A 15,911-nucleotide genomic window follows, 5' to 3' on the forward strand; every position below is an offset into this window, starting at 1 on the left:
AGAGAGGAAGGACCCATGGGGGAAAAGCATTTTAAGATCTGCATTGTTCCACAGGAGAGCAGAATTCATTCATTTCGAGAAATGGAGAATAGCAGAATACCCATTGACAATAATTTGCTTGATTATGTTTATCAATCGGTAACCAAGTTATTTTGTATTTACTGTTTGCAGTTTCAATCGTGCGGCTATTACCCATCATTCCATGCGGCTGCGAATGTGCCCTACACGTCACAGGAGCCCAGTGCGCAGACGCAATGCTGGACTGTGTCTGGAGCATGCGCAGTGTCACTTTGCTCGGAGGTCTGCGAGTGCGGGAGCTGCTGTTTGGGGCGGTGAGAGTCGGTGAGGCGGAGGGAGGAATGGAGCCGGGAGCCGGGGTGGGGAGGGAGTTACGGCTTTATAAACACCCCCTGCTGGTCGCAAGGCCGGTTTAAGACTGCAAATCCCGCGGTTGCAGTTCCGGAGCTTTTATCCGGTATCAGGCCCAGTTCCACGGCCGCCATCTTTGTTTAGCGGAGCGGCTGAGAGGCCATCTTGATGACGTAACAGAGGCGATGCTTCAGGCTCCCGGTGACCAGGAGAGAAAATCATTGACTCGATGATTGACAGGCCCCTCCAGAGGGGAAAGGTGCTGCTGCCATGTGTGGCAATCCGAAGAACAGAAGAATAATAACATCAGAATTAGCAGCAGGGAATGGCCATTCGGCCTATTGACCCTACTCTGCCATTCAATGAAGGCATGGCTGATCCGCATGTGCCCTTAATCACATTTTCCTGCCTTCCCCCAAAAATCTTTGACTCCCCAGTAGATAAAAAAAGACTAACTCAGCTTTGAGTATATTCAGTGACCCAACGCCACTACTCTCTGGGAAAGAGAATTCCACAAACTCAGCTTTGATAAAGAGTCATCCAGACTCAAAACATTAGAACATTACAGCACAGAACAGGCCCTTCGACCCTCGATGTTGTGCCGAGCAATGATCACCCTACTCAAACCCACGTATCCACCCTATACCCGTAACCCAACAACACCACCACCCCCCCCCCTCCCCTCCCCCCCTCCCCCCCTCCCCTAACCTTACTTTTTAGGACACTACGGGCAATTTAGCATGGCCGATCCACCTAACCCGCACATCTTTGGACTGTGGGAGGAAACCGGAGCACCCGGAGGAATCCCACGCACACATGGGGAGGACGTGCAGACTCCGCACAGACAGTGACCCGGCCAGGAACCGAACCTGGGTCCCTGGAGCTGTGAAGCATTTATGCTAACCACCATGCTACCGTGCTGCCCTAAATCTTTAGCTCCCTTTTCTCCCCACAGATACTGTCAGACCTGCTGAGATTGTCCGGTATTTTCTGTTTTTGTTCCAGATTCCAGCATCCGCAGCAATTTACTTTTATCCACATACTGATGACCCTCTGAGGGAAGACATTTCTCCTTACCTCAGTGTCAAATTGGAGAACGCTTATCTTTAAACTGTCCCCCTTAGTTCTTGAACCCCACGTGGGAAAATATTATTTTATCAAAACCCCTCAGAAACTTAGACGTTTCAATAAGATCACCTCTCATTCTTCTAAACTCCATCGGGTACAGATCAAACAGGCTCAATCTTGCTCCATAAAACAAAGTCTCGCATCCCAGGAATCAGACTAGTGAAACTTCACTGAACTGCCTCCAAAGCAAGTAAAACCCTCATTAAGTAATCCTGGGACTGGCAACAAGGGGAAAGAATGTTTGGACCTTCTATCCTGGACTTGAAGAGTGATGGATTTTGGAAACTCCTTTTACCGGGGGTTAGAAGGGGAGGATTTACACCCAGCAAACTCAAACCAAGATAAAGGTTTGCCTGATCTTAATTTCTAACCTCGACTAACATTTCTGACCAGTGTAATTTCTTTTTACAGGTGCTTCCAAAGCTTCTAATATCTTTCCAGCCGAAGGTTGCAGCAGATTGTAAGCTTGAAAACACCAAAATTGTGACAAGAGGTGAGTATTATTATTTTTTATTATGAATTTAGAGTACCCAATTATTTGTTTCCAATTAAGGGGCAATTTAGCATGGCCAATCCGAAGCTGGCACTCCCAGTGCAGACTTTGGTGTTGTGAGGATGTTGCTGTTGTGGAGAGTGGCTGCTGCTGTTCTCTCCCTTTCTCTGTTGCTGTTCTCTCTCACTCTCGGTTGCTCAGTTTGCTGCCTGTTTCCGGTCCTGGTTGCTGCTGAGCTGCCTGGAGGAAGGAGAGGGGAGAGAATGACAACAACAAGGAGGCAACTTCAAAAACAAGGTGGGAGTAAAGCCCTTGGACTACTTGTTTGCTGGGCCGAGGGCCCGGCCCAGTGCTTCCAACTGATAACATCTGCCTTCAGCAAGGACAAACCTTCCTTATTCGATCCGGTGTGCTTGTTCCGGGTCAGGGGGATCGAGTAGACAGTGTGTTTGCTGAGCCCCCTCCCGGACTGAAGGCTCCACACACCAGCAGGGAGGAGGTGGATTCCACTGGGTGGTCGTTCCAGGGTGGGAGCACGGACTGAGTCCTACTTGGGCCGAACACCTCGCGAACCAGCTCCACTTACCTCCTTGTGAACATGCTCTGGGCCTGGCGAAGTGCGTCATTTATAGGTCCAGGCAGCGGGCGACTGAGGGGGTCATCCAACCAGACTGTTTGCCCCTTTTCCGCGACTACATTTGCAGCTGGATGTCCCTAGAAAGGGAGGATGCGGTGTCCATGGGCACCATCAAAGCCTTCCATGCCCGGTGGGCACCGCAGGGGTTGGGGTGCTTTATTGACTCCTTTAAATACACTCCCATTAGATGTTTTTAAGTTTCTGCTGATCTTTGTTACGTTCGGGCAGTGCCCCTAACTGGAGCGGCCCTTTTTGCTTTGTCCCTAAGTTTGTTTCCTTTGTTCTATTTTGTTGGTGGACCTCAAAAGAGTGGCCAATCCACCTACCCGCACATCTTTGAGTTGTGGGGGTGAGACCCATGGAGACACGGGAAGAATGTGCAAACTCCACATGGCAGTGACCCGGGGCCAGGATCGAACCTGGGTCCTCAGCACCGTGAGGCAGCAGTGCTAACCACTGCCACTGTGCCACCCTTTGTCATGATGTTTCCATTCCTATTTTATCACACCTCCCAGTGACACTCATTGTAACCCAGAAACTTCAAAATATCATTGCTACCTTGCATCTTGCCCTCCTATTATTGTCTAATGATAACAGCAACAGAGTATAACACACCAGAATTGGAATATCAGATAGATTGTTGTCTAATAATAATAGTAACAGAGGAACATACACCAGAATTGGAATAACAGGCAGGTTATTGTCTAATCATGACAGAGTTACGGGGGTGGCTCAGTAGTTAGCACTGTTACCTCAAGCACCAGGTACCTGGGTTTGATTCCGACCTTGGGTCACGGTCTGTGTGGAGTTTGCTCATTCTTCCCGTGGCTGCAAAGATTTCCTCCCACAGTCCAAAGATGTGCAGGTGGATTGGCTGTGATAAATTGTCCCTGGGTGGGGTTACGGGGTTAGGGTGGGGGATTGGCCACAGTAGGGTGATCTTTCAGTGGGTCGGTGCAGACTCGATGGGCCAAATGGCCTCCTTCAGCGCTGTAGGGATTCTATGATTCTACATTGGATCCAAAGATCCAAAGGGGCAGCAGGGTAGCATGGTGGTTAGCATAAATGCTTCACAGCTCCAGGGTCCCAGGTTCGATTCCCGGCTGGGTCACTGTCTGTGTGGAGTCTGCACGTCCTCCCCCTGTGTGCGTGGGTTTCCTCCGGGTGCTCCGGTTTCCTCCCACAGTCCAAAGATGTGCGGGTTAGGTGGATTGGCCATGCTAAATTGCCCGTAGTGTCCTAATAAAAGTAAGGTTAAGGGGGGGGTTGTTGGGTTACGGGTATAGGGTGGATACGTGGGTTTGAGTAGGGTGATCATGGCTCGGCACAACATTGAGGGCCGAAGGGCCTGTTCTGTGCTGTACTGTTCTATGTTCTATGTGTTCACTCACACACTGCAGCCTGACTTATTGGAACTGTTTGTTAGTCTCAAAGTGAGTGAATCCTTTGCTGTTTCTCCTCTGGGCCCCATCGCCACTATTATTGTCTGATTGTCCCACTGAGACTCTCACTGTTATTATTGGACAATCAGCGAGTCAGCCTGAGCCTGTGGCCGCTCTCACCATCTGGAACCGTCACAATGCCCGGGTGATTGACGGCAACTCCCGGCCAATAGGAAGAGGGGAGGCGGATCTGGAGGATCGACCGGGAGCAGCTGGTCCTCCAACCAATTGGAGTGACTGAGGGGCGGGATCCGCTGTGATTGAAGCATGCGCAGTGTGGGTAATGGCGAAGGAGAAGAGCGTCTTCTTCAGATCCGAAATTGGTAGGAGGCATTTAACAACATGGAGGAGCACAGTAAGAAGTCTTACAACACCAGGTTAAAGTCCAACAGATATGTTTTAGGAAACAAACCTGTTGGACTTTAACCTGGTGTTGTAAGACTTCTTGCTGTGCTCATTCCATTCCAACGCCAGCATCTCCACAACATGGAGGAAGCGTGACATCGCGGGGGCGGGCGGAAACTTTGTGTAAAGCTGTTGTAAGTTGCAAACCTCGGAAAATGCGTTTCCGGGACCCAGTTTGTACCGAGCGGAGCTGCAGCTCCTCATGTTCGGCTCGAGTTAACGGCCGCCATTTTTATTGGATGTACATCTTGCACATCTTTGAACTGTGTGAGGAAATCGGAGGAAACTCACACAGCCACACGGAAAATGTGCAGTCTCCGCACTGTCACCCATTTGAAATGGGTGACCTTATTTTGCAACAGGGACCCCCTTGTTCCAGAATCTCCCACAAGAGGAAACACCCTCTGCACATCCACCCTGTCAAAACCCCTCAGGATTTTATATAGTTCAATCCAGATTTTACCCAAATCTTTAAATCTGTGTCCCGACTGCTTGTACAGTCAGTGAATGGAAACAGAGTTTCTTTGTCCACCTGATGGAAATCTGGCATAATCTTGTGTCCCTGAATCAAATCTCCCCTCAACCTCCTTTGCTGGATCCAGTCTGGTAAATCTCCTCTGCACCTTCTCCAAGAACCTTCACATCCTTCCTGAAGAGTGGTGACCAGAGCTTTAGAAAGATGCACAGGATAGAATTAGAACTATAGAATTCCTACAGTGCAGAAGGAGGCCATTCGGTCCATCGAGTCTGCACTGATTCTCTGAAAGGGCACCCTGCCTCTGCCCAAACCCCTACCCTGTCCCTGTGACCCCATAGCCCCACCTAACCTGCACATCCCTGGACACTAAGGGACAATTTATCAAGGCCAATCCACCTAATTTGCTGCTCTTTAGATTGTGGGAGGAAACCCATGCAGACACGGGGAGAATGTGCAAACTCCAGACAGTCACCAAGGCTGGAATTGAACCCGGGTCCCTGACGCTGTGAGGCAGCAGTGCTAATCATTGCCACCGGAAGCACAGCTTTGGTGTCAATATTACTGTTTATGAAGCTCAAAATCGAATTTGCTTTGCCAACTTCTCTCTTAATATGTCTTGTAGATACACAACATCCCTCTTCACCTCTTTCTCTCTCCTCCCAAAGAGGTCAGTTGGGTTTTTATAACAATCCAGCCGTTTTCATGGTCACTTTTTTCCAGTGCCGATCCCACAAATGTCCAGATTCATTCAGCTCAATTTGACAACCTGCTTTTGTGTTTTTGTGGGTTCTCTCTCACTTCCTATTTTCTGTTTTGAATCCGTTTCGCAGGGTGTTCGAAGGGGAGGATTCAAAGGTCGGGAATCTCAAACCAAAACATCACACCCTCAATTTATCATATCCTGAACATCATAGGATTTTGAACATGGAAGGAAAGAGCATTGTTCACAGTGCGGGGAAACCGTACACGTGTTGTGTGTGTGGACGAGGATTCAGTCAATCATCAGGCCTCACAAGCCACAAATGCAGTCACACTGAGGAGAAACCGTGGAAATGTGCGGACTGTGGGAAAGGATTCACTTCCCCATCCAAGCTGGAAACTCATCGACGCAGTCACACTGGGGAGAGACCATTCACCTGCTCCAAGTGTGGGAAGGGATTCAGCACGTCATCCCACCTGCTGAATCACCAGCGAATTCACACTGGGGAGAGACCGTTTACCTGCTCCAAGTGTGGGAAGGGATTCACTGAGTCATCCTCCCTGCTGAGTCACCAGCGCGTTCATACTGGGGAGAGACCATTCACCTGCTCCACGTGTGGGAAGGGATTCACTCGGTCATCCCACCTGCTTACACATGAGCGAGTTCACACTGGGGAGAGACCATTCACCTGCTCCAAGTGTGGGAAGGGATTCACTCGGTCATCCCACCTGCTTACACATGAGCGAGTTCACACTGGGGAGAGACCATTCACCTGCTCCAAGTGTGGGAAGGGATTCACTCGGTCATCCCACCTGCTAAGACACGAGCGAGTTCACACTGGGGAGAGACCATTCATCTGCTCCAAGTGTGGGAAGGGATTCACTGAGTCATCCAAACTGCTGAGACACCAGCGAGTTCATACTGGGGAGAGACCATTCACCTGCTCCAAGTGTGGGAAGGGATTCACTCGGTCATCAACCCTGCAGAAGCACGAGCAAATTCACACTGGGGAGAGATCGTTCACTTGCTCATCACATGTCCTCGCCACTTTGTATGCTTTTGCTTTTATGGTGTCCTTGACATCCCTCGTCAACCATGGATGCTTGTCCTCCCTTTAGCATGTTTTCAATTACTGGGGGGCACAGGTTTAAGGTGCGAGGGACAAGGTTGAGAGTAGATGTACGAGGTAACTTTTATACACAGAAGAACTTGCTGCCGGAGGAGGTGGTGGAAGCAGGGACGATAGTGATGTTTAAGGGCCATCTTGACAAATGCATGAATAGGATGGGAATAGAGGGATACGGACCCCGGAAGTGTAGAAGATTTTAGTTTAAATGGGCAGCATGGTCGGCGCAGGCTTGGAGGGCCGAAGAACCTGTTCCTGTGCTGTACTGTTCTTTGTTCCTCCTTGGGATGAATTTCCATAGTGCCTCAATCAAGTCTGCCTCATTACACATCACACATTACCCCGTTCCCTATTAGGCTCTGTTAAAAGCTGTTCGAAAAAAACATCTCTTAGACCTTCCACAAATTACTTTTCCTGGGATCCACTACCAACCTGATTTTCCCAGCCCACCTGCATATTGAATTCCCCCTGGTTATTGTGATATTGCCTTTTTACACGCTTTCTCTGTCTCCTGATTTCTTATCTGTCCCACATCCTGACTGCTGCTCGGAAGCTTGTACATAACTCCCACCAGGGTCTTTTTACCTTTGCGATTCCTCAACTCTACCCACAGAGATTCTATGCCTTCAGATCCTATATCTCTCCTTGCAATCGATTTACTTAATTCCTTCCTAACAATGCAACCCCACCCCCCTTTGCCCATCTGCCTTTTCTTTCGATTGGACACAGATCCTTGTATATTTCGATCCTAGCCCTGATCACCTTGCAGCCACGTCACTGTCGCGTGGGTCTTCGACCATAATCCAAAGGTGTACAGAGTAGGTGGATTGGTCCCTTAATTGGAAAATAAAGAATTGGGCACTTTCATGCTTCTTTTTTATAAATAATTTTTATTCAAGTTTTCCCAAATTATCAACAACAAAAACACAAAGAAATAAGAACAAACCCCCCCCCCCCCCCCCTATACACAAGTAATAAATTAACATAAATAATCAGCATATCGGCAAATATACACGCCCAATCAAGAAAAACAAACAAACCCTCACACAAGCCCCCCAACCACCCCAAAACCCCCCACTGCCCCCCGGGTCACTGCTGTTGCTGACCATCACCTAACGCTCCGCCAGGAAGTCTAGAAACTGTTGCCACCGCCGGAAGAACCCTTGCACCGACCCCCTTAAGGCAAATTTGACCGTCTCCAATTTAATAAACCCAGCCATACCGTTGATCCACGCCTGGGGGCCTCGCATCCTCCCACTGAAGAAGAATCCTTCGCCGGGCTACCAGAGACGCAAAGGCCAGAATACCGGCCTCTTTCGCCTCCTGCACTCCCGGCTCCTCTGCCACCACAAATATTGCGAGCCCCCAGCCCGGCTCAACTCTGGAACCAACCATCCTTGACATAGTCTCTGCTACGCCCCTCCAAAGGTCCTCCAGCGCTGGGCATGCCCAGAACATGTGGGTGTAGTTTGCTGGGCTCCCTGAGCACCTAACACATCTGTCCTCTCTCCCAAAGAAGTGGCACAGCCTTGCCCCGGTCATGTGCGCCCTATGCAGCACCTTGAATTGCATTAAGCTGAGCCTCGCGCAAGAGGAGGAAGAATTCACCCTCCCCAGGGCATCCATCACGTCCCCTCGTCGATCTCCTCACCCAACTCCTCCTCCCACTTACCCTTCAGCTCCTCCACCGATGCCTCCTCCTCCTCCTCCTGCATCACCTGATACGTTGCCGAGATCCTCCCCTCTCCAACCCACATCCCCGAAAGCACCCTGTCCTGGACCCTCCATGGCAGCAATAGTGGGAACTCCACCACCTGCCGCCTAACAAACGCCCTTGCCTGCATATATCTGAAGGTGTTCCCCGGGGGGAGGCCGAACTTCCCCTCCAGCTCACCCAGGCTCGTGAACTTCCCATCCGCAAACAGGTCCCCCATTCTTCTAATACCTGCCCTGTGCCAATTCAGGAACCCTCCGTCCATTCTCCCCGGGACAAACCGGTGGTTCCCCCGTATTGGGGACCACACCGAGGCCCCCACCTCCCCCCGTGCCGTCTCCATTGCCCCCAGATTTTCAGGGTAGCCGCCACCACCAAGCTCGTGGTATACCTCGTTGGAGGAAGCGGCAACGGCGCTGTCACCAGCGCCTCCAGGCTCGTGCCCACACAGGACGCCATCTCCAACATCTTCCATGCCGCCCCTCCCCTTCCATCACCCACTTGCGTACCATCGCCGCGTTGGCGGCCCAATATTACCCACAGAGGTTAGGCAATGCCAACCCCCCCCCCCCCTCCCCGGTATCCCTGCTCTGCTCCAAGAACACCATTCTCACCCTCGGGGTCTTCTGCGCCCACACAAACCCCGTAACGCTTCTGTTAACCCGTCTGAAGGCGGCTTTGGGGATCAGGATGGGGAGGCATTGGAACAGGAACAAAAACCTCAGGAGCACTGAAATATTAACTGACTGCACCCTACCCGCCTCCTCCATCTGCTCCACCAGCCTTGTGAAGTTAAGCTGATGCATGGCCCCCCAAATCCTAGCCACCTGGACCCCCAGGTACCTAAAACCCCTCTCCGCCCTTTTTAGCAGGAGCTCACCAATGCCCCTCTCCTGGTCCCCTTGGTGCACTACGAACAACTCGTTCTTCCCCATATTGAGATTGTACCCGGAGAAATCCCCAAACTCCCTAAGGATCCGCATCACCTCTGGCATTCCCCCACCGGGTCCGCCACATATAGCAGCAGATCATCCGCATAAAGCGACACCTGATGCTCCTCCCCACCCTGCACTAACCCCCTCCAGTTCCTCAACGCCATGACCAGGGGTTCGATCGCCAGTGCAAAGAGCAGGGGGGACAGGGGACACCCCTGCCTCGTCCCCCGGTGCAGCCGGAAATACTCTGACCTCCTTCTGTTCGTGGCCACACTCACCACCGGGGCCTCATATGGCAACCTCACCCACCTGACGAACGCCTCCCCAAACCAGCACCTTTTCAGCACCTCCCACAGGTACCCGCATTCCACCCTATCAAAGGCCTTCTCCGCATCCATCACCGCCACTATCTCCACTGTATCCACACTGCCTGGTTCCCGCCCGCCGCCACCTTGGTCCTCCTCCCTCGCACCTTTCTTTGCTTAAATGTCACTTTTTTAATCGCCCCACTCCTGGTCCAATCCATACACCATCAAGGGAATGTTGCTGTCCCCTTCCCACACCGGGAAACATCGAACAAGCGCCGTTACGGGCCCTGAAAAGAGCCCAAAAGTCCGTTGCTAGCGGGAGCTGCCGAACGTGCGACTTAGCTCCGCATAGCCACAACCGGAAGTCTTTAATGGTTTTTTTTAAATGACAAAGAGGATAATAGTGCAAGGCAAAACTGGGTTACAATGAGACAAGTAGGTAAACTAACAGAACAAGTGAAGAAATAAAAGACAGGTCCGGGGGGGTATGAATGGCAGAACCATTACCGACGTCTAAAAATCCCTTTTCTCTGGAAAAGGGAATAAACAATGGCCTGATCCTTTAAGATTATCAAAAGGTTTGATATGATAGAAAAGTGGAAGATGTTTCCACTGGATGAGAATAAATATGAGTTAGTCATTAATTAATCTAATGTGCAGTTCAGGAGCAGTTCAGACGGAGATCACTCACACACTTCACATGTGCAAAGGGATTTCCTCAGTTTCCCCACGGGTTAACACTCCACCTTTAAAAGCTCAAACTGTTTGATCCAATTTCAGCACATTGTTATTGGCGAGGGGCAGTTTAACAGTTCGGTCTATGGGGACAAAAATCATTTGTTCACCCAACCTGTTGAGACCCCCAATGAATTCACATCTCACTGTCGTCACTGTTGTCAATCACACCCAAGACAGAACTGTGATGGAGGGCCCTTACTATTTAAGTGCTGTTTGATTGATTTAATACATTTGTCACATTGGTCCAATGTTACCAGTAATAATCGGTTCACAAAGCATGATTTATATCAACAATATAGATTTCAATGGCGGGTTAATCACCCAACATGCACTGCAGCTGAGAATGTGCGAGATCCACATTACACAATTTTGCACATGCGCAGAGTCCGGCTGTGACTGGAGCGGACTCAAGTCTGGACCAACCCTGCGAAAGAACAATCCCCACTCAGGTCCGCCCCATCCCACCCAATGTGCACATCCTTCGAGACGAAGGGCAATTTAGCATGGCCGATCCACCTAACCTGCACATCTTTGAACTGTGTGAGGAAATCGGAGGAAACTCACACAGCCACACGGAAAATGTGCAGTCTCCGCACTGTCACCCATTTGAAATGAGTGACCCCTTATTTTGCAACAGGGACCCCCTTGTTCCAGATTCTCCCACAAGAGGAAACACCCTCAGCACATCCACCCTGCCAAAACCCCTCAGGATCTTATATAGTTCAATCCAGATTTTACCCAAATCTTTAAATCTGTGTCCCGACTGCTTGTACAGTCAGTGAATGGAAACAGAGTTTCTTTGTCCACCTGATGGAAATCTGGCATAATCTTGTGTCCCTGAATCAAATCTCCCCTCAACCTCCTTTGCTGGATCCAATCTGGTAAATCTCCTCTGCACCTTCTCCAAGAACCTTCACATCCTTCCTGAAGAGTGATGACCAGAGCTTTAGAAAGATGCACAGGATAGAATTAGAACTATAGAATTCTACAGTGCAGAAGGAGGCCATTCGGTCCATCGAGTCTGCACTGATTCTCTGAAAGGGCACCCTGCCTCTGCCCAAACCCCTACCCTGTGACCCCATAGCCCCACCTAACCTGTACATCCCTGGACACTAAGGGACAGTTTATCAAGGCCAATCCACCTAATTTGCTGCTCTTTAGATTGTGGGAGGAAACCCACGCAGACACGGGGAGAATGTGCAAACTCCAGACAGTCACCAAGGCTGGAATTGAACCCGGGTCCCTGACGCTGTGAGGCAGCAGTGCTAATCATTGCCACCGGAAGCATAGCTTTGGTGTCAATATTACTGTTTATGAAGCTCAAAATCGAATTTGCTTTGCCAACTACTCTCTTAATATGTCTTGTAGATATACAACATCCCTCTTCACCTCTTTCTCTCTCCTCCCAAAGAGGTCAGTTGGGTTTTTATAACAATCCAGCCGTTTTCATGGTCACTTTTTTCCAGTGCCGGGCCCACAAATGTCCAGATTCATTCAGCTCAATTTGACAACCTGCTTTTGTGTTTTTGTGGGTTCTCTCTCACTCCCTATTTTCTGTTTTGAATCCGTTTCGCAGGGTGTTCGAAGGGGAGGCTTCAAAGGTCGGGAATCTCAAACCAAAACATCACACCCTCAATTTATCATATCCTGAACATCATAGGATTTTGAACATGGAAGGAAAGAGCATTGTTCACAGTGCGGGGAAACCGTACACGTGTTGTGTGTGTGGACGAGGATTCAGTCAATCATCAGGCCTCACAAGCCACAAATGCAGTCACACTGAGGAGAAACCGTGGAAATGTGCGGACTGTGGGAAAGGATTCACTTCCCCATCCAAGCTGGAAACTCATCGACGCAGTCACACTGGGGAGAGACCATTCACCTGCTCCAAGTGTGGGAAGGGATTCAGCACGTCATCCCACCTGCTGAATCACCAGCGAATTCACACTGGGGAGAGACCGTTTACCTGCTCCAAGTGTGGGAAGGGATTCACTGAGTCATCCTCCCTGCTGAGTCACCAGCGCGTTCATACTGGGGAGAGACCATTCACCTGCTCCACGTGTGGGAAGGGATTCACTCGGTCATCCCACCTGCTTACACATGAGCGATTTCACACTGGGGAGAGACCATTCACCTGCTCCACTTGTGGGAAGGGATTCACTCGGTCATCCCACCTGCTTACACATGAGCGATTTCACACTGGGGAGAGACCATTCACCTGCTCCAAGTGTGGGAAGGGATTCACTCTGTCATCCCACCTGCTAAGACACGAGCGAGTTCACACTGGGGAGAGACCATCCACCTGCTCCAAGTGTGGGAAGGGATTCACTCGGTCATCCCACCTGCTAAGACACGAGCGAGTTCACACTGGGGAGAGACCATTCATCTGCTCCAAGTGTGGGAAGGGATTCACTGAGTCATCCAAACTGCTGAGACACCAGCGAGTTCACACTGGGGAGAGACCATTCACCTGCTCCAAGTGTGGGAAGGGATTCACTCGGTCATCCCACCTGCTAAGACACGAGCGAGTTCATACTGGGGAGAGACCATTCACCGACTCCAAGTGTGGGAAGGGATTCACTCAGTCATCACATGTGCTGACACACCAACAAGGCCACAGGTAACGACAGTAATTGGATTTTGCTATTCATCACATTTAGGACTGAAACATATTAATTTGGGACTGTTTCTGCTGATAACAAACTCCACCCCATTTACAGCGCATAATATTCTGGCTAAAAGTCAAATAAATTAGATTTTTGTTAAATATGCAGCGTGTTGAAACTTGTTAATATCTCTGACACAAGTTAGTTCCTTTTGAAGTTCTCTCGCTTCCCCGTGTCTCTTCCAACCTCACCTCCAACAAGAAGTGTGAGGAGCTTGTGGAGCTTCTTTGTGACTGAGATTGAGTCAATCCGATCAGCTGCCTCTGCCTCCCATTAGATCAGACTTGAGAGAAAGTTCTATAGAAAAGCTGCAACACCAATACACTGCTTCCAGTAGTTGATGGTATTGTGGTTCAATAAATCAAATTAGTGGATCAAAAATGTGTGTGATATAGAGTAAAAACAGAAAATGCTGGATGAACATAACATGTCTGGCAGCATCATAGAATCCCTTCAGTGCAGAAGGAGCCCATTCGGCCCATCAAGTTTGCACCAACCCTACACCCCCCCCCCTTCCCCCTTTGCAGGCGCATTCTCCCTGCCCTCTCCCCGTAACCTCACTTCACCTTTGATCACCAAGGGGCAATTTAGCATAACAAATCCACCAAACCTGCACATCTTCGGATGGTGGGAGAAAACTGGAGCACAGGGAGGGAACCCACACAGACACGGGGAGAATGTGCAAACTCCACACAGTCACCCAAGGCTGGAATTGAACTGAGGTTGCTGGCCCTGTGATGCTGCAGTGCAAACCACTGTGCCACCATGCCACATCTGTGGCATCAGAAAACAGAGTTTGTTGTCCATTGTTGTAACAGTTCTGTAGAAGGGTCAATTGAACCTTAAGAAGTCCATTGAAGTGAAAAGAAAGTGTTTTCCTCAGAGGTTTGACACAGGAAGAAGGTTCAGTCTTTGTGAAGCTCAATCTTCATTCACACAAAGTCCACAATCTGATTGGCTGGAGGACCATCCGGTCCTCCAATTCCTCCCATTGGTTAACACCTCTCAGGCAGGAAATGAGGTTGTGGAACCCGTGCCCATGTGGCCAATGGGAAGAACTCAAAATGATGCAGAGTCTCAGCCAATGAGGGAGATCCGGGATCAGCCCTGCCCCTCATTAGTTCCGATTGCTTGGAAGCCGTTCCTGCTCGGTCCTCCAGTCACGCCCCCTCTTCCTATTGGTCTGGACCTGCCGTCAAATCACTCCCCGGGCATTGTGATGTGGGGCATGCGCAGTGCGGCTCATGTCCAGGGACAGGCGCTTGTTTGTCTCATCTTCAGGCGGGAAGGAGGCGGATAGGCGGAGGCAGCGTTAGGGGCAGTGGGTGGGAGGGGAGGCTTCACACACCCCCAGTGGAGGCCTCAAAGCTAAAACAAGAAATTACCAGTCTCGAGCAGGAAGGTTTTCCTGCAGAGCCTTTCCCCAGTTAACCACCACCATCCTCATCGGGGGCTGTGTGCAGCAGGGCGCATGCGTGGTGAGCCCTGTCCACTCAGCAGGGCTGACAGTGATGGATTCTGGAAACTCCTTTGACGGGGTTACAAGGGGAGGATTTAAACACAGCAAAGTGAAATCAAACAAGACATTCAAAACAGAAAGAGTCACTTGATTAATCAGAACCTGGATATTATTGGTCATTGAGTGTAACCATTGAGTTCCAGGTCAGTACCACTCTCCATGGGGATTCACTATATCAGCAATCCAGACACAGGCTCGTGTTCTGGGGACAAGGGTTCAAATCCCATCATGGCAATTGGTGGAGGATAAATTCAATAATCTGGAATTCAATGTTCATCTGAGTATTGGTGACGGTGAAATCATTGTGGTGAGTTTGTGGGAAGGGGAGAGTGTGTGGGACTGGGAGTTGCAGCTTTGGGAAACAAGAGCAATACTTAAATCCTGGGAACTAGAATTATCTGTTCTACGTTTCGGTCCTAGGCTAACATGGGCACATTGGTTTTATAGGGTCACAAGGAGTGGATTGACAGAATGGAAACTCAAATCAAACATCACATCAACATTTGAAAGTCACTCAATTCATCAGGACCTGAATATCTTTTGAATGTGGCCGGAGAAATGTTTGTCTGTTCTGTCTGTGGGAAAGATTTCAAACATCAGTGTGACAGGAACAGCACAGGGAAACACACACCCAAGTGAGAGTGTTCCAGTGTAGGGACTGTGGCAAAGAATTTAATTACACATTGTGTTGAAATTCATTGACGCACTCACACTCACCTGCATCATGTGTGGGACAGGATTTTCTTGATTATCAAACCTGCAGCGACACCAGCGTGTTCACACTCGTGTGCTAAATGCGGGAAGAGCTGTAAAGCAGCAATGATCTGCAGAAACAACAACACACTCACTGGAGTGGAGCCATTCACCTGCTCCGAGTGTCGGAAGGGATACACTCGGTCATCTGATCTTCGAGACACCAGGTAGATTACGAGTGACTGCAGCCGTTTTACTGGGGCTCAGAAGAGGATTTTCAGACAGGAAATTAACAGAATAACTCAGTTCATCTGGACTTGAATTTGCATGTGGAAGGAGCGATGTTTGTCCATTCTGTCTGGGAAGAGATTTCAAACATAGGTGTGCCTGAGAAAGGACTGAGACACACACCCGAGTGAGAGTGTTCCAGTGAACTGACCGTGGAAAGAGCTTTTACTAGTTACACATCCTGAAAATAAATCAGGATGGAGCTGGGCTGTCTGTCTTCACTGCAGCTATTTGATAAACACCCAATTCTTAAAGGTACTCTCACATGGCAA

The 15,911-nt window shown here is 49.8% G+C and overlaps 1 protein-coding gene across 1 annotated transcript; it reads left to right on the forward strand.

The window, feature by feature from the left end:
• Positions 1-284: 284 nt before the first annotated feature.
• Positions 285-15,911, forward strand: LOC119961198 (gastrula zinc finger protein XlCGF26.1-like). Its single transcript, XM_038788655.1, has 5 exons — positions 285-342; positions 1,909-1,990; positions 5,783-6,670; positions 12,248-13,093; positions 15,106-15,911. Exons 3-5 carry the CDS (start codon positions 5,877-5,879, stop codon positions 15,200-15,202), a joined length of 1,737 nt encoding a protein of 578 aa, XP_038644583.1. The 5' UTR covers positions 285-342; positions 1,909-1,990; positions 5,783-5,876; the 3' UTR covers positions 15,203-15,911.

The sequence above is a fragment of the Scyliorhinus canicula genome, unplaced genomic scaffold (genome assembly GCF_902713615.1).
Source record: "Scyliorhinus canicula unplaced genomic scaffold, sScyCan1.1, whole genome shotgun sequence".
Lineage (NCBI taxonomy): Eukaryota > Metazoa > Chordata > Chondrichthyes > Carcharhiniformes > Scyliorhinidae > Scyliorhinus > Scyliorhinus canicula.